General features: G+C 39.1%; 1 protein-coding gene and 1 non-coding gene across 2 annotated transcripts in view; both read left to right on the top strand.

Annotated features, from left to right (window-relative positions):
* Nucleotides 1–25,847, top strand: part of DST (dystonin) — a 438,404-nt gene that overhangs the window by 207,113 nt on the left and 205,444 nt on the right. Inside the window, exons 6-8 of the mRNA XM_008161813.3 lie at nt 149–238; nt 2,437–2,514; nt 4,588–4,680. Coding sequence (XP_008160035.2) covers nt 149–238; nt 2,437–2,514; nt 4,588–4,680 — 261 coding nt within the window. The remainder of the gene's footprint in view (nt 1–148; nt 239–2,436; nt 2,515–4,587; nt 4,681–25,847) is intronic.
* On the top strand, nt 21,239–21,402 carry LOC114231141 (U1 spliceosomal RNA). Its single transcript, XR_003617118.2, has one exon. It is a non-coding gene; the product is annotated as a U1 spliceosomal RNA (small nuclear RNA).

The raw sequence follows: 25,847 nt of genomic DNA, 5'->3' as shown, positions 1-25,847 counted from the left end.
TATTTAAGTAGTAAGAGAATAAAAAAAAATCACTGTATGAATGAATACCATATAAGAAATGTTTTCTACTTTGTCCTCTTCCTTGTTTGAGTATTAAGGATGATCCTGGGTTCTAGGACCAAAAGTTAAATTGCTTTTCTCTCTGTAGGTTCGAAAACATGTGAATGATCTCTATGAAGACTTAAGAGATGGACACAACTTGATCTCTCTTTTAGAGGTTCTTTCAGGAGACACCTTGGTAAGTTGTAAATTACTTAATTTATTTTGAAGAACATATGCACATGACTAGGATGTTTTTGGCACAGACTGTTCAGATTTTTGAAATATTCATCTTTTTGAGCTGCAATTTCTGCCTGGAAAAAAAAAAAGTTTTGGTTGGATTCCTAAGCATTTTCAGATTTCGAATGATGTGACTTTGGGAGATTGAAGCACTTTGATTACCTTGCTTATGTGATCAGTTTTATAATTAAAATACTATTTTTGTTCTTGCTTTTCTTTTTTTGTTTACCTTTGGGTTGTTTTTGCTTAGCAGAAGTTGTATGCATAATATAACCACACATTAAAAGACTCACAAATAGCCAGGAAATAAGCATCGCTTTCTGAAAAACGGTCTAACTCACTCCACAGGTGTCATTTCCTTTTTTTTGTAACATGACTTCCCCGTTCTTGGTTACCTGTTATCCTTCATTATGTTCTGTTCATGCTCTTCTTTTCATTTCTGGTCTGTCTTGTGTCTTTGCTGTCCTATCTTCTGTCTGTTATATTCATTAGCCAAGGGAGCGAGATTTTTTGAAGACCTTACGATTGGTGAGTGCAACAGAAGCATGCGAATATGAACAGCATGAGGATGTGGAGGATGAGGATAAGGGGGTAGGTGTCGGCCCCCATAACTCAACTAACCTAGCCTTACAGTGCGGTGAGCGCTAACGTGATAGACAAGTAACCCACGGGTTGGGCTCCTTTTTAGAAAACGTTAGAAAGGACCAAAGCCCACAATGAGGTGGATGTGTGTGAACCAAGACATTGTCCAAAGGAAATATTTTCTCTTTAAATTTATTTATAGATTACTGTGCACTGCGTGGTAATCGAACATAAGCACTTAAGGGATAAGATGGCATTTTAGCGAAAGGATTTTATATAGTTACGGACATCTTGACAACTAGCCTGCTAATTTCTAGGCAAAGTTATCCTATTTCTGGAATTTATTTTTCAAACATGGCAACTATTTTTTGCTTTATTTGAAGGAACTTCTGGAAACTTATTTAATATTTAAGTTTATGCTTTAAACCATACCTGTTAGCATTAGGTATTTAACGGACATTCTTTACCTGCCATCCTTTTATTTAGAGAGGGAGAAGGTTTTAACAAGAGTCCTGGCAACTAACAGAGCTGATGACAATTAGTTGACCACACGTCCGCCTTTGCAAGACCATTGTGCTTCTTTTGCCATCGACATCCCTAGTGCCCCTGATTTCATTGGAAATTGTGCTTTTTTTGGATCTAGTGGGTGAACTCACCAACATCATTCCTACCTGTTGTATAGAACCTAGTTTTCCATTCTGTAGTCTGCTGTCTTTTTTATTATGGGGCCTTGGCTTCAGCACCCTATTCATATTTGAGAAGCTAAGATCTCAGTTTTATTTTTTCCCCCTTTGGAAGATTTGATGTGGCAAATCTCAGCTTCATTCTTTGTATTTTTGTTAAGCATTTCCCCAGCTCTGTTTCCTTATGTTTTCCTTTTGCCAACCTTCAGTGATTCTAAAGGGAAACAGTATGAAGGAAAAGAATTACGGTTTGTCAGCTTTCCTGAAGTGGAAAACTATCATAGAGCCCTACCAATTTTGTGAAAAACACTAAAATAAAATAAAGAGGAAATATATTATATGGTTTTAATTGCTTTTCTCCCTTCCTCTATCATGGCTAAGTAAAACTCCACTGTCTTTCTCCTTCTTGGTGATTTTTTTATACTAATTGCATGCTACTTTACCTCATTTTCATTCACATGTGGTATATATATATATATATTTCTAAAAATCATTTTGATAATTGTTAGAATTCATTAAGAAGGGAAAATGGTATTTAATTCTTCTTGTGCAGCCATACCTTAATACCTGTAGGCTAGAATTGTATTTTAGTGAATATAAAAAGTCTAAATGTCCTGTGGTATTGTCTCTTTTCCTTTGTTTAAATAAAGCATTTGGAATACAGAATATGTTTAAATAAAACATATTGGGAAAAATCCCTAGTAGTTTACTATAAATTTAATCCCAGATAATACAAAAAAATTAGGACTGCCTTTAAAGAATTTAATGGGCTTACCCAAACAGTAAATTCTGTTTTGACATATTAAGATAAGCATAATATATATTTATGTAGTATATTGTCAGTGTTATAAAAAACTAGTGTTTTTCATACTCTGCATTTTTCTATTCTTAGCCCAGAGAAAAAGGTCGGATGCGTTTTCACAGACTACAGAATGTACAAATTGCACTTGATTATTTGAAAAGACGCCAGGTAAGATGTTTTTCAAAGACTGTAATCATCCTATATAATAAAAGCCTAATATGCTAAGTGTCTGACAGTTTGTTCATTGTTCGACCAGTCGCTATATGCGTACTGACCACCAGGGGGCAGAAGCTCTGACCAGTAGGTTAGCTTGCTGCTGGGGTCCAGCCGATTGGAACTGGGCGAGAAGGGCTGGACACACCCTGGAGCCCTCCCGTGGCCCCTCCCCGGCCCCGATCGTGCACTGGTGGGGTCTCTTGGCCTGATCTGCACCCTCTCACAATCCAGGACCCCTCGGGAGATGTCTGCAGGCCAGGCTGAAGGACTCCACTGGTGCACAGATTTGTGCACTGGGCCTCTAATAATAACCATATGTGACTGAGTTAATCTACATAGAATCATGTCAGGGAATGAAGAGGTTAAATTAGACTATGAATTGTAATAATTGTGCTTCTGTGAGACAAATATTCTAAAATATTTATAAACATTTGCTCTAAAGAAAAGAAAGCTAATAGTAGTTGTAAGCTTAGAGGAATTACAAGTGGCTACATTTCCATTTGAATAAGAGCTACTGATTTTCCTTCTGTAAGAATTTGAGTGCTTTCGCCTAGGAAGTTAATGACAGAATGTTAAGAATGTCTATGAACAGTTCTTAGTAGTAGGGAGGCAATACCTTAATTTTTATACTTATTTTATAAAACTATTTTCATAAAAAATAGTTCATAATATTTTAAAAATTAAATATTTTTAATATTTAGTAGTGATGAGGTTTATTTTTTATAAGTAGATAATACTGGGTAATTTATAAGTAGTTAAAAGTAAAGCAACATTTCTGACAACAGTCTCCAACTGGCTTGAGGTTTCAGAAAAAGTCAAGGAAAAGAATGAACATCATATTGGATGTGATCTTGATTTTGGTAGCATTGTGTATAATAGTGGTATAAACCAAATAATTGGTAACTTTCAATGAGTAGAGAAAAGGAGAAAAAGACATTCAGGAGAATTGAAAGTTGCTGAAAACAATGGGAACTCAGAGGTGGGAACAATTTTGTTTTTGATGGAGTGGGAGGAAGGGAGGGAGACGGGGAGAGGGAAATACTGTCTTTATTAGTTCTTCATTTAGGTTATTATGAATGTGAAAATGCTTTTAGTTTTTAAATTCTACTAAATATTATGTATTCAAATATTTTAAATGTTATTGGTACTTGCCTTATTATTTTTAATTCCAGTGGAAGTTTTCAGAAGGATTAATGGTTAATTATAATCTCCTGGTATGAAATGTATTTGGCAGTATTTTGTCTGGGAAGTAAAATGTTAGCTATCATTGTACTTAATTTTTGATATTCAATTCATGATGTATAATTATTTTGTCCATCCAGGAGGTAATGTTAGATGTCATCATTGCATTTATTTACTTGAATGCATAATATGACAGTTGATAAGCTTTAAGTCTGACATATATATATATATATATATATATATATATATATATATCTGATATATGTGTGTGTGTGTGTGTGTGTGTATATATATATATATGTATATATATATATATATATATATATGAACAGCCTTACAAATGTCCAGTCACTCATGTATTTACTTATCTTGGTAACAGTTTGTGATAAAGAAATAGAAAAGTAATACTAGTTTTTATTTAAACCTTTGTGAAGGAAGTGTGACAGTGTTTTAAAAATTATTTTATGGTTTAGAACTGTTTCCTACTTAATTGTAAAATAAAGCTTATTTTCAAAAGACAAATGTCCAATTAAAAAAATCTCAAGTATCCAAGACTTCTCACTTAAGCTGTATTTTTGTTTTAACAAATGAGTAGTTTTATTACTTGATCTAGAAGACAAAAAACAAGATAATCCCCGCTTTTCTTTGTGGTTCCTTTATAATTTGCAATATAAAATGAGTGAAGATAGGGGGTAAAACAGTATTTTGAGGATTACTGGTATTTAAATCATTCAGTTTTTTTCTTTGTGTAATTTAGCATCACTTTTATATAGATAAAGATAAGTCATGTGATGGTTTGAAAAACAGTTTTTTTTATTTATCTCTTCTTCACATATAAAACAGGTGAAATTAGTGAATATTAGAAATGATGACATAACAGATGGAAATCCCAAGTTGACTTTGGGATTAATATGGACAATAATTTTGCACTTTCAGGTAAGCTTAATTTTTCTTGATTGTCATTTCTTTTAGCCTCTTATTGCTAGTTCCAAATGGTTCTTTCACATCAAGGATGAATTATGCATTCATATCCTATGGAAGATAGTAAATTTTAGGCTTCTTTTCTTAAACAATATATTTGTATTATTTCTTTCAAGTAACTGCTTGTGAACCTGGTATCCCGTTTCCTGTTGTTGATAACCTGAAATGTTTTTAGGACAAAGCTTGCAATCTCAGAGTTTGATGACAAGATTCTTTTTAATTGAATGCAAACACACTTCTTTTGTTTATTGGAAAGTATTACGTGATATAGATATATGAAAATTTTATTACTCAATCATTAATATAGAATGGTTTTCATGGGTATTATCGTTTCTTCACTATGCAAACTATTTTCTCTTATTGGTAGACACTAGATGGCAGTATAATTATGAAAAAGCGATCTTCTCAATTAGTATTCATGTTTTTGTATAGAGCTACACTTTTTCAAACTAGATTTGGGGAGGGTAAATGGAAATACATAAAAATTTATTCGCAACGAATGATTTAATAAATTGAGAGCTGATTGTGAGTTTTAGTTTTTATAAAATGATACTTTTTGAAAAAAACCATCTTCATTTGAAAAGCTGAGTCCTAATTTCGGAATTTGCTTTTGTTTATTAATGCTGTGCCTGCCCACACAGTGTCTGTGTGCAGCACAGAGCTGGCCCACAGTAGGCACGTGTCACATCTTACTGACTGACAGTGTTGTTGGCCTTGAAAGAGGGGGAAGTAGCCTGCCAGCTTCAGAAAGGAGCTGGGGTTTTGAGACAGATTTTGAGAGGAGTTAGATTTACTTCTTATATTTTAAAAATTCGACTAGGGCCCTAGTTGGTTTGGCTCAGTGGATAGAGCATCAGCCTGTGGACTAAAGGGTCCCAGGTTTGATTCCGGCCAAGGGCACATGCTGGGGTTGCAGGCTTTATCCCAGTAGGGGGCGTGCAGGAGGCAGCCAATCAATGAATCTCTCTTATCTGATGTTTCTATCTCTCTATCCCTCTCCCTTCCTCTCTGAAATCAATAAAAATATATTTTTAAAAAAATCCGACTGGGACATAGGGTTTGTAGGGGAATGGTGGACAATCGTGGACCTGGGGCTCATTTGGGAACAGGAAAAGTCTGACAGGTATGGAGAGCTACAGGAAGTAGGGTCTAGGTAGGTTCCAGCTTCTTGAACAGGCAGCTGAGAGAAGAATCAGCAACCAGAAATCAGAGGAGCAGAGTCAGGTACCAGAAGACCCAGGTAACCAGGTGTCAGGCAGCCAGACTATAGGGCAGCTAACATAGGTGTATGTCCACTCATCTGGGCATTGATGTCTGGGAGACCCAGTAACAGGAACTGGAGGCAGGACCCTGAAGGCCTGTGGGCTTCCATTTCTAGAGGACCCCATCCTCAGGGGGTCCAGGGGACTGAGCCATAAACCAAGGCAGAGATTTGGGCATGGAGCCAGACCTTGTTACCAGAATTGGGTAAAGACTTAAGTACAACTGGCCAAAAGCTGATTTCACATGGATTTCCTCGGCAGCTTTCTCAGGGCATTGTTAATCAGCCCCAAGTGGATCAGGTTCCTCGACTTTTAGTAGGGTTGAAATTGTAAGAACCCCACTTTGGAGGTTTAGAGACATATTGGGACAGGGAGCCAATCACATCATTACCGACGGAGCTGGTGAGACAGGTTGTGCTTTGAATGTTGGAGTGAGAATCCCTGTGGGGCAGTGGGGAAACACTCAGGTTTTGGGGGGAGGCAGAGTTAAGTTTCATTGTTGGCTCTTTTATTTATGGCTGTGACGGCATTGAATAAATCACTTAATCACTCTGCACCTGAAAAATAATTTTTTTAGGAAACTCAGCGTATCAATTCTATGTAAAATAAATTGAAATGAGCAGAGTCCATAATGAGGGAGATAATCTAAGAAGCTGAGGTCATGATTTCTGAGTGGAGTGATAAAGGCCAAGACTCAGGTGGGCATGAAAAATGAACCCCAAGAGATGGTATTTTAAAGGAAGAAGAAAGGGACTTGGTGATAGTGAATAATGGATGAAGGAGAGGGAATAAAGATTACTCTAAACTTACAGCCTGGGAGATAAAAACCAACTGAGCCAACCAACCTACAAACAAAAAGCAAACTTTGAGAGAAATGGGGGTGATGGTAAGGGGAAAACTCAAGACCTTGGCAGGTTCGATGGCATGATGGGGTATCCTTTCCATTTGTCTGCTGAGAGGTTGGAGGTTTGTGAGCAGAGCAGAGCTGAGAAGTCAAAGGTACAGATAGACTTGCGAGTTACCAGTACACAAGTGGCCAATGAATCTACCAGAGACAAGGGGTCTTTAGGGGACCTAAGAGATGAACATACATGGAAAAGAGCCCAGAGCAAAGGACAGACATTTCGGGGAAGGCCCATGATTGGGGTGAGGGAGGAAGAAGATCTGTTTGGGGAAACAGAAAAGGAACATTTGATGGGTTGGGTGAAGCAACAAGGAAATGTAGTGTTGATGAAATCAAGGGAAGATAATTTCAGGTAGAGAGGAATAGTGAACAGTATGAAATGCTACTAGAGAACTTGAGAACTTTAAGACTGATAGTTTTAGTCCAGGCTGGTTTGGCTGAGTGGATAGAGGATTGGCCCACAGACTAAAGAGTCCCGGATTTGATTCCACTCAAGTTTAATCCCCAGCCCGGGTTGGGGTGCATGCAGGAGGCAACCAATTGATGTGTCTCTCTCACATGGATGTTTCTATCCATCTTCCTCCCTCCCTTCCACTCTTTCTAAAAATCAATAGAAAAATATCCTTGGGTGAGGATTAAAAAATACTGATAGTTTTAGTTGTAATAGTTTTGTTACAGGTTAATAGTTTTGTGTACAAGGAAGACATTGGAGACCATGGAGAAAATACTCTCAAGCTACTGTGAGCAGAAACCAGAAAATATAATGGACCAAATGTCAGTAAATGGTTGTGAATTAGAAGTAGCATGTTTGAGGAAATGTAAGTGAAAAGTCATTCAAAAAATAATTATATATTCAGAAAGCTCTTTGGAGTTCAGGTGTCTTTGGAAGAGAGAGGAGGACCAGCCACAAAAGAACCAAAGGGAAGTTTTTCTTCTAATATGATCCTGTGGCCTATATTATAGAATCCAGTGTATTTTAGGACCCGGATTACAAGATAACGATTGTTAAATTATTACCAGTTTTTAAAAATTAGACCAAGATCTATTTAAAATGAAACACATCAGTGTTTTGGTAAATCAGAAATGTTCCTTTATTTAGATGAAATGACTTTTCTTAGTAGTGTGACAATTAAAGATTAGAACGATTTTACTGGTTATGCCAAGATACAAGGCTATTTATAGCCATGGTAATCATCCTCACTCAAAGTGACTGGGCTTTTTTCCCCCCTCACTCTATACTTTACATAAATAAGGGAAGTAATTTCAGAAGACAAATTTATTTATTTCTAAACTATGTTATAAGCACCATAAATTGAATCTCTTTTCTAATCAGGCTACCTGAAGGTAAGTATGGCCAACACAGTAATCCTATATCCTTTGCTACTATAGGCTAGATCCAGAGATACTAAGATAAGGAAGTGTTTTGTTCTATCTATTGGGAGAATGTTCATAAAACTGACTATAATCTAGGGCGATGAATCTATTGTGATAGAAATAAAAATAGGGGTGTAGAGAAAGAGTGCTGTAGTAGGATCAGGAAGGTTTAGAGAATAAGGGGAATTTTCACTGATATTAGAGATCGGCTTTGCAAGATGTTTGCCAGCTACCAGGCAGAGAGTGAGGTTGGGTGTTTCTGAGAGAGGAGTGGACAGTTGCTCAGTGTGGCAGGGCTGGAGGCAGGGTGGGTGATGTGCAGATCACTGGCTGTGCCTCTGTTGTGTCAGTACAGATACCAGTCATTCCACTGTTTAAAAAATTATATTTTTATTGATGTTAGAGAGAGGAAGGGAGATGGGGGAGAGAGAGAGAGAGAGAGAGAGAGGGAGAGAGAGGGAGAGAGAGAGAGAGAAACACTGATGAGAGAGAAACATCATTGATCAGCTGCCTCCTGCATGCCCCCTTCTGAGGATCAAGCCCATAATCCAGGCATGTGCCCTGACCAGGAATTGAACTGGTGACCTCTTGGTGCCTAGGATGATGCTCAACTAACTGAGCCACATTGGCTGGGCAAGTTGTTCCATTTTTAAATTATCTTGAATGATGTTTTATTGTCTTTGACACTGCAAATCAAATTAAAAATGAACAAACAAACCAGAGGCTTTATTACTGCCAGCTTGTCTTCTAGGTTATTCAGTTTTTGCCATTGAAGATTGTTTACTTTTCTCTTTAAATGATTAAGGAGAAGCTCACCATACAGGCCTATAATTGACAAATATCAACAACATTGCTAACTTGACTGTTTAATTATATTCTTACTAGAGGCCTGGTGCACGACATTTGTGCACTGGGGGAGGGTCCCTCAGCCCAGCCTGCGCCCTCTTGCAGTCTGGGACCCCCCAGGGGATGTTTGCCTGCTGGCCTGCTCCCCTGGCTTCGACCCATTCCTAGGGGAGTGGGCCTAAGCCGGCAGTCGGACATCCCCTGAGGGGTCCTTAGTGCTGCAGTGGAGGTGGGACAGGCTCCCATCACTGCCACTGTGCTCACCAGCCATGAGCCCGGCTTCTGGCTGAGTGGTGCCCCCCCTATGGGAGTGCACTGACCACCAGGGGGCAGCTCCTGTGTCAAGTGTCTGCCTCCTGGTGGTCAATGCGCATCATAGCGACCAGTCGTTCTGCCGTTCAGTCCATTTGCATATTAGGGTTTTATTATATAGGATTTTAAAAAACAATGAGTTTCATCTTGTTTTAAACTTTTTTATTGAATTTATTGGGTTGACATTGGTTAATAAAATTATATAGGTTTCTGGTGTACAATTCTATAATAACTTCATCTGAATATTGTGTTGTGTGTTCACCACCCACCCCAAGTCAAGTCTCCTTCCATCACCACTTCTTCCCCCTTTAACCTCTGCTACCTCCCCCACCTCCCTTTCCCTCTGGTAATCACCATACTGAGCTTCATCTTTTGATCAGTCCAAACGCTACCTAGAGAAAGGCAATTATCAATTTGTTTTTATTAGTCAGATGATTTCTGCTTACGTGTAAGTCCAGTCATGCGATACTAATATCCTTTGTACTGTATCTATGACTCAGTGTTAGAAATATGCACAGCTTAATCAGGTTCCATGCTGGCTTATTATTTTTATAGCAGTGCCCTAGAAAAACTGCATAATATTTAACTAGGGTACAATTATAAAAGTTACATATAAAGCTTAACTGCCCTAATTCATGTATGAGAACACGCAAGTGTTTCTTTTGGCTAAGTGTTCCATGCTTTAAATCATAAAACTTATCTGTTTGCTTATATGAAAATCCTAATGAGCACATAATGGAAATGGCTTGGAAATTTATGTCATAGGAAAAATACTACAAACAATTTTAAAAGATTGATTATTTTAGGCACTTTGCATTTATCTCCTTCTGCTATTAAATTGTTCTTTTTTTTGCTTTATGGAAGCTGTTTTGAATGAGTTCTAATGTATTTTACAGATATTTTTGAGGTTTTTATTTTATTTTTCCAAGTGCCAAAATTAGTTGATGCTTCTTAAGGAAAGAAAAAAAAAAAGGTATAGGGTAGAGACTCTCTGAAGGGAAATTTGAAAGGCACTTTGAAACTAAATGTGAAAGGCACTTTGCTAAGTGTCTCTTAGCTGGCATTTGCTTTCTGTTTGCACTCAGATTTGCTGAACCACCAATAGTTTCAAAGGTTAACGCAAACTTTGGTAGTGTAGCTGCAGCTCAGAAAACCGAAAGTTACAGTGAGGGTCAGAATCTTCTCGTATAATAAAGCCCAGGGTTTGCCTGGCGAGCTCCTCCGCGTTGTAATTTGACAGTGAGCAGTGATGTTTGTCTAAGAGGATTGGTGGCCAGAAATAAGCCACACTGTCTAATGAGACACAGGGACGCAGCTGGGCAGGATGCCATGGCCTTCCTTGCGTGCGCCTTTCTCATAAGCAACATGGCCTCGTGCTGAAGAGGATGGTCACAAAGTCTGAGGAGCGAGAGGTCAGCGTGGGATTTTGGGATTTAATGGAGAAGATCCAAGTAAGCCCTGTATTTGGAAATGAGTGAATCTGTGGAACTGTGATTTCCTGCAAAGCAAATGGGGAATGTCTGTGGATGTGTAAGAGCTGAGAAAGAAGAACAATATGTAGATCCTGCCAAAACTCCTTGGAGCCCTGAAAAATATTCTCCCGGAAGAAAATATTTCAGAAGAAAACTGATCAAGAAAATTGTAGATGACACGGAGCCAGTCGAGCCTAACAATGAAAATGAAGGAAAGCAGAGAAGCAGCGCCCGGCTCTCGAGAGAACAGCCAGCTCTTTCATCCAGGCGACTGGTACGGGAAGAATCCGCTACCCCAGCCCTCACCCTGGAAGGTGGTGTTCCACCAGGGGAGACAGGAGTAGCTGACAGCGTGCAACAGAAACTTCTGCCGGGTGCTGCAAGCAGTGGGTCTTACCAGGGGACCGTTTCTCCTGCGAAAGACCGTGAAACAGGAGTCAAAGTCAGCGAGCAGGATGAAAGGATTTCAGAAAAAGACAGCACTCCGTATGGTGCCAAGAGGAAGAAATACTTAGAGGATGTCAACACAAGAGACACAACATTCCAGAGCAAAACTGACCTTTTTCCTTTCCCGAAGGCAGCCAGCTTAAGTCCCACCCACTGTGCTACAGAGAGAGCACTTGAAAAAAGTGGGTTCTCTGAAGACCCATCCCAAAATGATAGCAGTGGGCAAGAAAAGCGAAACACTGAGAGATTCTGCCCTCATGCAGTACAGCATTTTCAGGTTGAAAAAAAGAGGTGTCATTCCCTCTATACTAATGTGCCCTCGGCTTCTAAGGACACGTGTGAAAATGAGGTAAGTGACCCGGGGAGCCTGCATGTAAGGTGTAAATAAGTAATCCAGGTGCTCACATCTGACAGGTTCTGTAGTTTGCCTTTTTAAAAAGTTACTAGTATATTCTTATTAAAGTGTGAAAGCTGTAGAGTTCTTGCTGCATTTAATTTGTAGCCGTAGGGTTGATTATTACGATTTTATTTTTTTGTATGACATCGATTTCTTTTATCACACTTGAATTTCAAAAGCCTGCATTTTTGTTATTGTGGGACTACCTCTTTAAGAGAATGCACATCTTTGAATTTCTGTAGCTCACGTTGCCTGACTTTTCCTGTGGAATAGCCTTTGGAAACTTAGCTGCACTGTAGGTAACAATTAAATCAGAAATCAGTCATGACAAGATAATGGCTTCATGACAAATGCAGGGGGGATACAATACAATTATTAGTACTGACTGGCTGATCGATAAGTTTGAAAAGCCAAATTCTAATTCTCTTATCAGTTTTTATATACAGAGAAACTCACACAATTGCTTTCAAGTCTCTCTCTGTGTGTATATTGGGGGCGAGGGGCACCCATGAAATTGCCCTAATCTATTCTGTCTTTTTTACATGAGCTATTCCCCGGCCCCAGTCTAAAATCAGCATCGTTTGGGTAGCGTTTGAACACAACACAGACTGCCAGGAAGTTGAGCTCTTTATTCCTCACACTGATATTTAGCTTTAGACAAGTTGCTTCTCTGGGGTTTTTAGTTGTCTTTAAAGTGTAACTGAGCCCAGCTGGAGTGGCTCAGTTGGTTGAGCATTGTCCTGTGCACCCAAAGGTTGCTGGTTTGATTCCCAGTCAGGACACATACCTGGGTTTTGGATTTGATCCCCTGTCAGGGGCATATATGGAAGGCAACCAATTGATGTTTTTCTTCTCTCTCTCTCTCTCTCTCTCTCTCTCTCTCTCTCTCTCTCTCTCTCTCTCTCTTTCTCTCTGTCTCTCTCTTCCTCTCTCTCTCTCTCTCTCTCTCTCTCTCTCTCTCTCTCTCTCTCTCTCTCTCTCTCTCTCTCCCTTCCTCTCTTAAGCATGTCCTCTAGTGAGGATTAAAAAAAAAATGAATATTGCCTTTGTGAGAAGTACATTAATTACCCAAGCAACCTCTTATACATGTTATTAGTTAGGAGTTGATGGCTTTTTTTCTAAAGCTATTTCTAACTTTGTCTGTTAGCAGAAAAATCTGTGTCTATGTGATGTTACACATTCTGGGCCAGGTCATGCTGTCATTTGCACAGTGACAGGGTGAGGTGTTTATTAGGGCTCGTGTGCACCACCGTCATCATTGGCCTTAGCTGCTGGTTCTCCTGAGATGCTCCTGTTTATAGACACCACCACACCTTGCCAATATTATGTCATCAATTCTATTTACATTTTACAGTGGCTGCATTTTAAAGAGAAAGCATCAGTCTATGCTTTCAATTCCTGGTCAAGGCCCGGCAGGGGGTGGACAGGAGGCAGCCGATCAGTGTTGCACTCTCACATCCATATTTCTATCTCGCTCTCCCTCTCCCTTCCTCTCTATGAAATCAATAAAAATATATTAAAAAAAAGAAGGAAGCATCTAGTTACGTCATTATCTTTGTAGGTCTGGTGTGAAGGTCAGTGCAAGAGGAAGCGACTTGGTTGCCACATGTTTATGAATGAAACCACTTGGTTTGTTCACATATGTTTTCCAACTGTTTTTTTTTTTCATAATTTGGAATCAAGTAAGCCTTACATGTTTTCATTAATGGAAACTTTTAAAATCTGTTTCCTCATTGGTACAGAAGCCTCTTTTCCCCTCCTAATTGTATATCTAATAATTTTTGAAACTTCAATGATAAATTTATGTGAAAATAAATCGTAAATCTGCCATTCAAATTTGTAAAATAATTGTGATATGGAGATATTACCAAAGTTCCCCATCTTCTAGGTCAGTGGTCGGCAAACCGCGGTTCGCGAGCCACATGTGGCTCTTTGGCCCCTTGAGTGTGGCTCTTCCACAAAATACCATGTGTGGGCATGCACATACAGTGTGATTGAAACTTTGTGGCCCATGCGCAGAAGTCAGTTTTCGGCTTGGGCGACTGTATTTTGAAGAAGTGGCGTTAGAACACTCAAGGAGCCAAAGAGCCGCATGTGGCTCGTGAGCCACGGTTTGCCGACCACTGTTCTAGGTAAAAGATGAATGGTATGACCTTTATTTATCTGAGGACTTTGATGTCTCACTTCCCTGTAGTCCAGATAAACTGTTTATTTGGTGCCATACAGAGTCAGAACCAACAGCTCAGCTACTGCTCTTAGGACATTCCTGTTACCTTGGAGGTGTTGGACTCTGCTTCATTATCTTCGGTTAGAACTTTGCACAGAGCTCTTTTGCATTGGAGTCTGTACTTCTCATTGGAGAATTAGAGGGCTTTTAGCCCTTGATTAATATTACACCCCAGAAGTGGTCTGTTAGTCCCTATTCCTTTTATTTGTTCCTTCAAGAACTTTTTCATATTCTCTCCATTTGATCCATTCTTACTCTGAGACAAGCAGGTTGGGCTTAATGACTTTTGAGTTAGCTTCTAAGTAGAATAGTGTGCAATTCTTTGAACTTTTCTTAACCTTAGGCTTAGTTCAAGCCTCTGACTTGAACTTTACTGATCCTGTGACATTTGTCTTTCTTAGTATAGGTGACCAGCCTACCTCTTTAAATCCTTGCTGACCTAGATTGTCCCTCTAGGCTCGGGGGTTCTGTGAGGTGGGTCAGCCAGCCTCTCCTTGAGTGCTTAATAGAAATCTCACAGCATACCTTTACTATGATAAGGAGGTAAAAATAAATTTTTTAAAAAGCAATACTTTAGATTTGTATATTGCTTTGGAATTGAAAAATGCTTTCAGACATATTGTGTCTTTGGATCATCCTAACAACTGTATGAAATAGGCAAAACATTCAGTTCTTCTTTTATAGAATGAAGAAATGGAAACTCAGAGAGGTCAAATTTTAACTTCTAACCACACTATGTAATTGTATTAAATAATGAAAACTGAACTACTTATATACTCCTTTCATCCTTTGGTGAATTGACAGTGAAGAGTGTAGTGACCTAATGAGGAAAGCAGCCAAAGAGAGAAGGAGGAGAGGAGTGTGGATATTATACAAATTACTAGAGGCCCGGTGCACGAAATTCGTGCAGGCAGGAAGGGGGGTCCCTCAGCCCAGCCTGCACCCTCTCCAATCTGGGACCCCTGTGGGATAGGGCCTAAACTGGCAGTCGGACATCCCTCTCACAGTCCGGGATAGCTGGCTCCTAACTGCTTGCCTGCTTGCCTGCCTGATTACCCCTAACCCCTCTACCTGCCTGCCTGATCGCCCCTCACTGCTCCACTGCCTGCCTGATCACCACTAACCGCCTCTGCCTCGGCCTCCGCCACTGTGGCTTTGTCCGGAAGGACATCTGGAATGATGTTTGGAAGGTCATTCGGCTGTCTGGTCTAATTAGCATATTACTCTTTTATTATTATAGATATTGTCAGGACCTGAATAATGAAGAGTTGAATGTTTTTTATTAATTGGCTTTTATATTATAAAACCTTAAAAAATTGAGGACCATCTCAAGATATTAGAATACATTAGTATTCAAGTTCACTGAAATATACTATTTATTTAGTACCTTTTTCTTTAACCAAGTCTTTGATGAATCTTATGCTACAGAATTTAACTTAGAATTCAAGGACTAGGATAACATCTAAATGTTTCACCTTTCAAATGGTAGCGTTGCTCTACAGATCTTGAAAACAAAGGTCATTTGGTTTACAGTTGACTAACTCATTTCTTTCTGAATCATTCTGTCTTTTTTAATGAAAAAAATATTTTTTACTATTTCTAGTCACCTGGATTTCATAACCAGTTTGTGAAAATTTAGTTATAAAATAGTTGCATAGATTTAGGGTCTCTTTGAGCATTATAATGCCTCTATCCAGTTAAATGAAGGACATGCAAAAGTTTACAATTCTTTGCTGTATAAGAAAAATAGTTATATCTATGGTTAATTTTCCCTGTATATGAATAAGAAATAAATGAGCATTTGCTAAAGGTAGCCATCACATTTGTGCCATCTTCATAGTGAAAAATATTTTGTGGAGCATTTTCACACATTCTTGAAACTTGGAGACACTAAAAATGTGTTGATTACATTTGTTTCTGCCAGAATAGTTAAAACATGTTGGAAGAGATTGTCTTTGGAAGCAAACATCTTGGCTTGAAAATTTTGCCTGTGTTGACAAAATCAATATGGACAGGGTCAAGTAGTGTGAATAAGTTTAAGTAACAATATTCACCCTGGTACACAGTTACCATCTCTCACTAGGGGGCAGCCCTGTACTGAACCCTGTGGGCATGTCATTTTAGTTTCTCAGCATCTTTGAAGGGATACTTTATATGAGAGGAAACTGAGGTCCAGAGGTCACATGGTCAGTAAGTGGTGGCGTTATGAATTGAACACTGGTCACTACCCTTCACAGCTGTGTGCCAGTCTTCCAAAATTAAACTTCTACTCTTGAAATAATTATGTTAAGAGACTCATGAGGTAGAAGAATCTTGTGATCCACCTTTAACAACCTACTGCTTTCGTTTGCGTTAATACCCAAACTCTCTCAAATAGTATAAACTCTGTTTTTATTTTAACAAAAATATATGAAGGAATTAAATTTCCTTTAATAATGCGCTTGTGTCTACCCCGGAACCAATATGGTTTTTGTGTTTTGTAGGGAAGAGAGATGGTTCATCAATAGATCAAGCTCTTTCTGGCATGTGGTAGGGATTCACTGTAGACTTGGGATAGCAGAGGAAAGATAACTTAGGAGATCTTGAGTCAGAAGACTTAAATTTAGCCCAAGTCTTACTTTCCTTATCTGTAAAAAAAAAAAAAAAAAAGGTGGTTTCTTCATTTGAGGATTAAATGAGGTAATGTATTTGAAGAGGACTTAGTACACTGTAAGCACTTTATGCTGTTATCTTATTACTATCTTCTGCTCTTATAGAAAAGAGAAAACATCTTGTAACCATCCACTGAGTAGAAGAATTCTATAAGTTTTCAAAATTTTTAACAGAGCACTTCTTTCTTTCCTTTGGACCAAAAGCATTCTGCATAAGTATTGTAGGCTGCCACCTTTCACCCCCTACTCCCCCCAACCCAGCTCACTCACCCTCTCACTATCTCTTCAGCAAATGTTTACTGAATATTATGTGTCAAACATTATATCCCTCTAATTCCATAATTAGCTTAAAATTTTGAAATTTGTCCACCTGTAGGAACAGAAATAGCCCCTGGGAGGAACCAAATTCTTTTCTTTTTTTAAAAAAAATATCTTTATTGTTGAGGGTATTATAGATGTTAACTCCCCCTACCCCCCCATTGCCCTCCTCCATCCTGGGTCCCACCCCACCCCAGGCCTTCACTACCCTATTGTCTGTGTCCATAGGTAATGCATATACTAGTAGGCATATAAGATCTTTGGTTAATCTCTTCCCACCCCTCCTTCCCCCTTCTCTCTGAGATTCCTCAGTCTGTTTCCATGCCTCTGGTTCTATTTTATTCATCTGTTTATTTTGTTCATTAGACTCCTTGTTCATTTATTTTGATTTTTAGATTCAATTGTTGATAAATATGTATTTATTGCCATTTTATTGTTCATATTTCTTTACCTTTTTCCCCCTTCTTCAAGAAGACCCTTCAACATTTCATATAATACTGGTTTGGAGGTGATGATCTCCTTTAGCTTTCTCTTATCTGTGAAGCTCTGTATCTGACCTTCAATTCTAAATGATAGCTTTGCTGGGTAGAGTAATTTTGGTTGTAGATCCTTGCTTTTCAACAGTGTGAATATTTCTTGCCATTCCCTTCTGGCTTGCAAAGTTTAGCTATTATTGGTTGTTTATACCTTAGTACAGATACATTTCAAAAGCATTATTGATAGCAGCTCTGGTATGAGAAAGGAAGAAAACATAATGTCAGGGGCAAGGCCAGGTGATGCCTTTTTGTGGCCTATGTGTGTGAAGCCATTTTCTCTTTCTGTAGCTTCTGAACTGGGATTTAGAAGACCTAAGTCTGTACCCCAGCTCCTACTAGTGTGCTATGATACCCTGGACAAACCACATCACCTTTTTCAGTCTAAGCTTGTTCACCAGTGGGTTGAGGGAGTTCACCAATGGCTTTGCGTTCTTTTGGTTTGAGCTCCTTTGGTTCCTTAATCCTTCACTGTATCTATAGCCTGCTCTAAACTAATATCTTAGTTCTCTTAACTTCAGAGATACTGCCTTTGCCAATGTTACAATACATTGTTTACTTACTTATTAAATTAAAAATTGCAGTAATATTGGCTACAATTTTATAATACATCATCTGTGTATTACACCATATGCTCACCACCCAAAGTCTAGTCTCCTTTCATCACCATATATTTGACCCACTTTCCCTTCCTCATTCTCTTTCCATCCCCATTCCCTTCTGATAATCATCCTACTGTTGTCCTTATCTATGAGGTTTTTTATAAAATATATTTTTATTGATTTCAGAGAGGAACAGAGAGGGAGAGAGAAACATCAATGATGAGAGAGGATCATTGATCCGCTACCTCCTGCATGCCCTACACTGTGGATCGAGCCCACAACTCAGGCATGTGCCCTGACCAGGAGTCGAACCATGACCTCCTGGTGTTCATAGGTTACTCAACCACTGAGCCATGCTGGCCGGGCTGTTTGTTTTGTTTGTTCTTTTGTTTGCTTTCTGTTTTATATCCCACATATGAGTGAAGTCATATGGTTTTTGTCCTTTTCCACATGACTTATTTCCATTAGCATCATACTCAAACAGTAAACTTGATTTAAACTTTTAAATCTTTTTACTACATTGTATTTAATTTTTTTTTAAAAAATGAAAGTTTTATTATTTGCCTTACATAGAATAATGAAATACATACATTTTTTTAAAAAAATGTGAATTATGTCTTAGGGAGTATCTGACTCAACTTTGGAAGTTGGCTGTTCCTGTGTCGTCAGTGCATACCAGAACCATGACAACATCTGTAAAAATAGGGTGTTTCTGTCGCCCAGTTGTCTGGTGGCATTGACTTCACTCAAAGGACTTTCACATTCACAGCCTCAGCTGACCAACACAGTGAGGCTGTTGCAATTTGTTTAGCAGTAAGTGGGTCACCTAGCAATAAGCTGTGAATGGAATCAGAATGTGTGATGAGATGGGACATGTTGGCTGGTTTTCTTTCATCAAAAATACATTTGGAGGTTCTGTACTGTCTCAAATTTATAAAAATTGTTTTAGATAAATGATGCAGATGAAGCTTAGGTTCACTACTTGATATTGGGTTCTCACTGAGTAGTCTCTGGGTGTGTGCTCTCCGCTGGGCACTTTTGTGTAGTGGTCAGCGTGTTCTGTTATTATTGGAAAGTGAGGTTAATTGGAAACCTTTATTTTTCCAAGATGACAAGGTATACACCACAGGTTAAAATTCATTCATACCGCATGAAAACATGAAATGTGTTTCTCATCTCCCTCTCTGTATATCTCCCACTCTGAGTTAACAGACAGTTACTGAGCACCCAATCCATCCATGTTGGGCAGAGTATGGGGAGAATGTTCCAAGGGGGGTAGTAACTAGAACGGAAGACTCTAGGAGAGAGGGAACATGTAGTTCACAAGGTTTGAAATTTATATGATTTGATCATAGAATAGAAAGAGAATGTCTTGAGTCTGGGGAGATCAGCCAAGACTGAACTCAATTACTGTGGCTGCGGAGTAAAGAAAAACCGGAACTGGGAAGTGAGAGTAGAGCAAGACTTGGTGCAATGATAGGAGATTATTACTAATCCAGGCACTGGGGCTTAGTTCCAGAGGATCTCAGATGCTCTCTGGAGCCCAGATGTCATTCTAGGCCTATCATGATTGTGTCTTTTTCAGTGTCATTGTAAAAGATGTCATTTCCCCCTGTATCCTACCCTAGAGCCTTGCCCACAACACCCTCTACCTCATCTTTTTAGTTCAATTATTAGGGTTTCAATTATTGGACATTTTCTGAGCTCTCCCAAGAGGGAGAAGGGAAATATGTATGTATATAGTAAAATACCAGTGTTGTGTGTAATGGTAGAGACATTGTGGGAAAAAGAGAGGTGAATATATGAAAGAGTAGGAGGGTTTATTCGTTGGTGGTGGCATTGCTTTTTTTCAGGCTGAGGTAAGTTTTCAGTGTTTTGTTACATTTTTAAATTTTAATTTTGGACCCTGCTTATCTGGAGTCAAAAATTAAAACAGAAATGGAGAATTCTTTGTTCTCAAGGCCCAGAATTCTGAACTATAAAAATGACTTTATATAATTGGGCATCTGGATTCTTTTGTTATGCTCTAAGGGGCTCAATATAATTTTTCTAAAATCTAGCCACCAGCCACATTTCTAGTTTAATGGGTTGAGGACCTCCTATCCAAATGGTTAGATTTTCTGAGCATTTATTTTATTACCAGTGGGAACAATGTTCTTGGAATTACATTTGGAGAACCTGCTTCCTAAAATGACCAGACAGTTTTTGAGAATGCCTAATGTTGAGTATTTTTATAGCCCAAAACTGTTTTCTGTAAACAGCTTGTGGAAGGCCTCTGGAAAATATTTGCCCTTGACATAAAAACCTTGAAGATTCTTCTTTCTAATTTAGGCTTAGACTATCTAGGAAGATGAATGCACTTAAGTAGAGAGTTGGCAAAATGCAAGTTACCCTTTCTTGCTGTAGCTATGTACTGGCACCATCTCATTCTGGGTTCTTCTGTATGGGGAGGAAAAACATTCTCTCTGTAATTCAAGTGAAATAAAGATTTGGCCTATTCATGCATGGGTATACTAGTATATATAGCAAAAAGTATATGAAGATTAGGTGTTTTTCTGTTACAGTACTTTGCTTTAACCAATTCAGTACCATTTTCATGTGGGACTTGAACTTATTGTATCTGATAATAATAAATAATGAAATATTATTTTAGCAGAATCTGTGATAATTTCTCAAATTTCACATTTAAAGCAAATAAGCCAGAAAAAAAAATCAGCAAATTTGCTTATTTAGTTAAAAATGTAAAGATACTAAGGCAAAATAATTATTTTGGTTATATGTAAGCTCCTGAGATGCAGACTAAAACATGATAGTTCATATGAACCTCATATTCCCAACAGTGAGACTCGGTTCTAGAAGAAGGTAGAAGCTTTGCTGAGCCCAGAATCATTTTAGACCTATCATAATTGGGGCTTAAAAGATGCTATTAAAATTGAAATTGCATTCACTTGGTTCACATGGTAGTATGGTTTTCTATAATAGATCTTTATAGCTTAAAGCGTAAGGCAAGTGTAGAGAAGACATAGAGCTGACCTGATAGGGACTGAGGTTTGGCTGGGTGGTTGCAGGGTAAGGGAAAGGTATGAGGGAGTTGAAGATATTGATTGGCGTGTCGGATCATGTAGTGCAGACCAGGTAGAGAAGGAGGGAAAGATAGAAGAGGGCTCAATACTTACCTGGCAGGGGAGAGACCATGATCATGAAGGTGGTTTTCCCAGGGTGAGGCTTATCCATTGCACTCCGGATGTGCTGACCCCTGCGATTTCCCCAAATGTGGGAAACTCGACTGCATAATTTGTGGTAGTGGGGGACTGCGTTCGCGCTCTCCCCTGGGGGAAAAAAAAGATAGAAGAGGGCTCATAGGGTAGATTGGGACAAAATTGAAAAAGGCAAGGACTCTGAGATGTTGGCAAAGCCAGATAATTGGTTTAACTAGAGTTAGGGAATGAAAGTGCTAGAAAAATGGAAAATTGCTCTCAGAAATTAAATACCAGAGGTGAACTTGTTCTGGTTCAAGGTGATGAGATCCAGGATGTGGTACATGAACAGCTAAAGTAGAGAGGAGATCAAGAATGTACGGACGAGGTGCTAGATGGAAAAAGGCACAAACTCAGCCAGGTGCCAAACCTTTGGGATGTGGCAGTCATTCCTGAGGAGAGGAAGAAGGTGCTAGTGCAAGAGTGGCCTACAGTGTGAAAACGAGGGCATCGTATGCATGGCTAATGACAACTCTTGGCTTTGCATCACTAGGGAGTTAGAATGCATTCGCTCTGCCTGTGGTGCCTGAGACTTGAGTTAATACCGTGGCAGAGACCTGTAGGTTAGTAAAAAGGCAGACACAGTGTAAGGTATTGAAGGTGTAAGAGACTTTGTGTTCCATGGAATAATATTTCTGGGAAGTTTAGGAATGGTGGCCAGCTGGGTCAGGAGAGATGAAGCAGAGGTGTCATAAGGGCATGAGAGGCTCAGTTACAGGAAGAACTTGAATTTGGGTGGTAGTCAACAGTGACCTGGATGTGAGGCACGAGGGCTTCAAGTTTCCAAAAGGAACTCTGGTATAAAGTATTTTGTTTGTTTTTGATGCTAGCTGACAGATTGCTGGTGAGAAGCTTTAAGCAGCAAATACTATAAATAAAATTGTGGTGGGAGAAACTAATATTTATAGTTTTCTACATTCCAAGCAATGTGTTCACACTTGATGTGGATTATTGCATCCAATCTTTAGAACTACTCAAGGAGTAGAAGTTATATGTCATCATTTGAATTTTTAAAATGAGGAAATGGATTTTAGAGAGAATATGTGAATAGATCTGGGTCATAATCCTAATTGGAAAGAAAGAAGTAAAACTGTCACTATTTGTAGAGGACAGGATACTATATAGAGATAACTCTAAAGATTCCATAAAAAAAAAACTACTAGAACTGATAAATGAATTCAGTAAAGTAGTAAGATACAAAATAAATATTCAGAAATCGGTGGCATTTTTATACACCAATGATGAACTATCAGAAAGAGAAACTAAGAATAAAATCCATTTACAGTTGCATCAAAAAAGTAAAATCCCTAGGAATAAATTTATCCAAGAGGCAAAATACTTGTAAATTGGAAAATTATAAAACATTGAGGAAAGAAATGGAAGATACAAATAAATGGAGGTATATACCATGCCAATGGATAGGAAGAATTAATATAGTTAAAATGTCCATACTCCCCAAAGCAATCTATAGATTCAGTATAATTCCTATCAAAATGCCAATGGCATTTTTTCACAGAACTAGAGCAAATAATCCAAAAATGAATCTGGAACCACAAAAGGTCCTGTATAGCCACAGAAATCTTGAGAAAGAAAAACAAAGAAGAGATATCACACTACCTGATATAAAACTATACTACAAGGCTATAGTATCAAAAAATGGTACTGGCATAAAAAATAAACACATAGATCAATGGAACAGAATAGAGATCCCTCAGAAATAAACCCACACCTATATGACCAATTAATATATGACAAATGAGGCAAGAACATGCAATGGGATAAAGACAGTCTATTCAATAAATTGTATTGGAAAAACTGGACAGATACATGCAAATAAATGAAACTAGACTACCTTCTTACACCATATGCTAGAATAAACTCAAAATGGATAAAGTCTTAAATGTAAAACTCGAAACATAAATTCCTAGAAGAAAACATAGGTAGTAAAAACTCTTAACATTTCTCTTAGCAATATTTTTTCTGCTATATTTTCTTGGGCAAGGGAAACAAAAGAAAACAAAGAAATGGGACTACATCAAATTAAAAAGGTTTTGCACAGCAAAGGAAACCATCAACAAAACAGAAAGATAACCTACTGAATGGGGGAAGATACTTGCCAATGATACATCTCACAAAAGGGGTTAATATTCAAAATTTATAAAGAACTCATACAACTCAACATAAAAACACACACACAATAATCCAAGTAAATAGTGGGCAGAAGACCTGAATAGATACTTCTTCAAAGATGACATGCAGGTGATTATATATATATATATATATATATGCACACACACACACACACATACACACACATATATATATATATACACACACACACACACATATATATACACACACACATACATACATATATATATATCCCTAATATGCAAATAGACCAAACAGCAGACCAACTGAACAACCAGTTGCTATGATGTGCTCTGACCACCAGGGGGGGTGCGTGCGGAACATGGCGGCCATTGGCCATTGCAGGATGGTGGAGCAGGTGAGCGGGGGCGCCAGACTGAGGCGAGGTGCTGGTCGCTGTCATCGGGGCAAGCCTCTGTTGGTTACTGAAAATTCTTTGCTCCCGCACTCCAAGGTCCCGCTGGGCTCTTGCACCTGCTGCCAGCGCGGGCCCCACTTGCACCTCCTGCTGGTGCCGGGCCCGATCGCTTGGCGCCATCAGTGGGTGCAAGCGGCAGCTGCCAGCCCCGATCACCCCTGAGGGCTTCTTCACCTCCCCCTGCTCCCGAGGGGCGATCGGGGTCGGCAGCCGCCTCTTGCACCCACTGCTGGCACCTACTCCAATTGCTCTGCACCATCAGCAGGTGCGAGTGGGGGCTGGCGCTGTCAGTGCGTGGGAGCAGCGGCAGCAGGAGCGGGCTGCCGGCAGATGGAGCAGACGGGACTGAGGGCCGCTGTGGGAGGGGCCGAGACTCGCCCCTGTGCCCACTGCAGCCTCATGGCCCATAGTTCCTTTCAAGGTGCATGGATTTGTGCACTGGGCCCCTAGTAGACATTTGAAAAGATGCTCAATGTCAGTAATCATCAGAGAAATGCAAATTAAAACCATAGTGAGATATCACCTCATACCTGTCAGAATGGCTGTCATCCATAAATCAACGAACGACGAGTGTTGACTAGGATGTGGAGAAAAGGGAACCCTCATCCACTATTGGTGGGAATATAGATTGGTGCAGTCAATATGGAAAGCAGTATGGAGATACCTCAAAAAATTAAAAATGGAACTGCCTTATAACCCAGCGATTCCACTTCTGGCTGTATTTCCAAAGAAACTCAAAACACTAATTTGAAAGAATATATGCACCTCTGTGTTCATTGCAGAGTTATTTACAATAGCCAAGATATGGAAGCAACTCAAGTGCCCATCAGTAGACGAGTGGATGAAGAAGATGTGATACACATATACAGTGGAGTATTACTTGGCCATAAAAACAATGAAATCTTACCATTTGTGACAGCACGGATGGACCTAGAGGGTATTATTTCCTAAGTGAAATCACTCAGACAAAGACAAATACCATGTGGTTTCACTTACATCTGTAATCTAATGAACAAAATAAACGAACAAGCAAAATAGAAACAGACTCATAGATACAGAGAACAGATTGATGGCTGGCAGAGGAGAGGAGATTTGGGGGCTTGGTGGAAAGGTAAAGGGATTAAGAAGTTACAAATTGGTAATTACAAAATAGTCACGGGATGTAAAGTATTGCATAAGGATTATTGGGTGGACCACTTTGTCAAGTACATGACTGTCTAACTGCTATGCTGTACACCTGAAAGTAATACAAAGTAATATTGAATGTCAACTGTAATTGAAAAATAAAATTAAAAAAATTGTTAACTGTTGGCGAATGGGATGTGAACCCAGGCAGCATGAATTGAAACCCTCTCTGTCATCACTGTATTGCCTCCAGGATTTGACAGAAGGAGTCTTGATTACTTCCTAAAACCCAACCTGACCTCCTATTGCTGGAGGATTCAGGCTGTCTTGCTGATTTTATATCAAGGGTTATGAATAACAAGAGCAGATTTACAATCATTAGCATTTATTTTTCTTTTTGGCTGCATGGTGTCACAAACAGTTTGATATAGTCTCATAGATAGTGGATAATGGTACAGTGTATTTGTTGGGGGAGGGTTTTGAACGGGAGAGTGGAGGGATTGAGCAAAAAAGAAAAAAGAGAGAAAAAACTCATGATAGACATAACAGTGTGATGACTGTTGGGGAAGAGGGGAAGTGGAGGTGGGTATCGGGGTGCAGATGGAGATGGAAGAAGGCTTGACCTGGAGGTAGTGAACACACAATAGAGTATACAGATACGTGTTGTAGAATTGTGCACCTGAAACGTGTATAATTTCGTTAACCAGTGTCATCCCCATCCTATGTAATAAAGAGGTAATATGCAAATTGACCATCACTCCAACACACAAGATGGCCGCCTCCATGTGGACACAAGATGGCCGTCACAAGATGGCTGGCAGGGGAG

The sequence above is a fragment of the Eptesicus fuscus genome, chromosome 10 (assembly GCF_027574615.1).
Source record: "Eptesicus fuscus isolate TK198812 chromosome 10, DD_ASM_mEF_20220401, whole genome shotgun sequence".
NCBI classification, from domain to species: Eukaryota; Metazoa; Chordata; class Mammalia; order Chiroptera; family Vespertilionidae; genus Eptesicus; species Eptesicus fuscus.
Note: the sequence above shows the minus strand (reverse complement) of the source record. Positions and strands in the feature narration are given on the sequence as shown.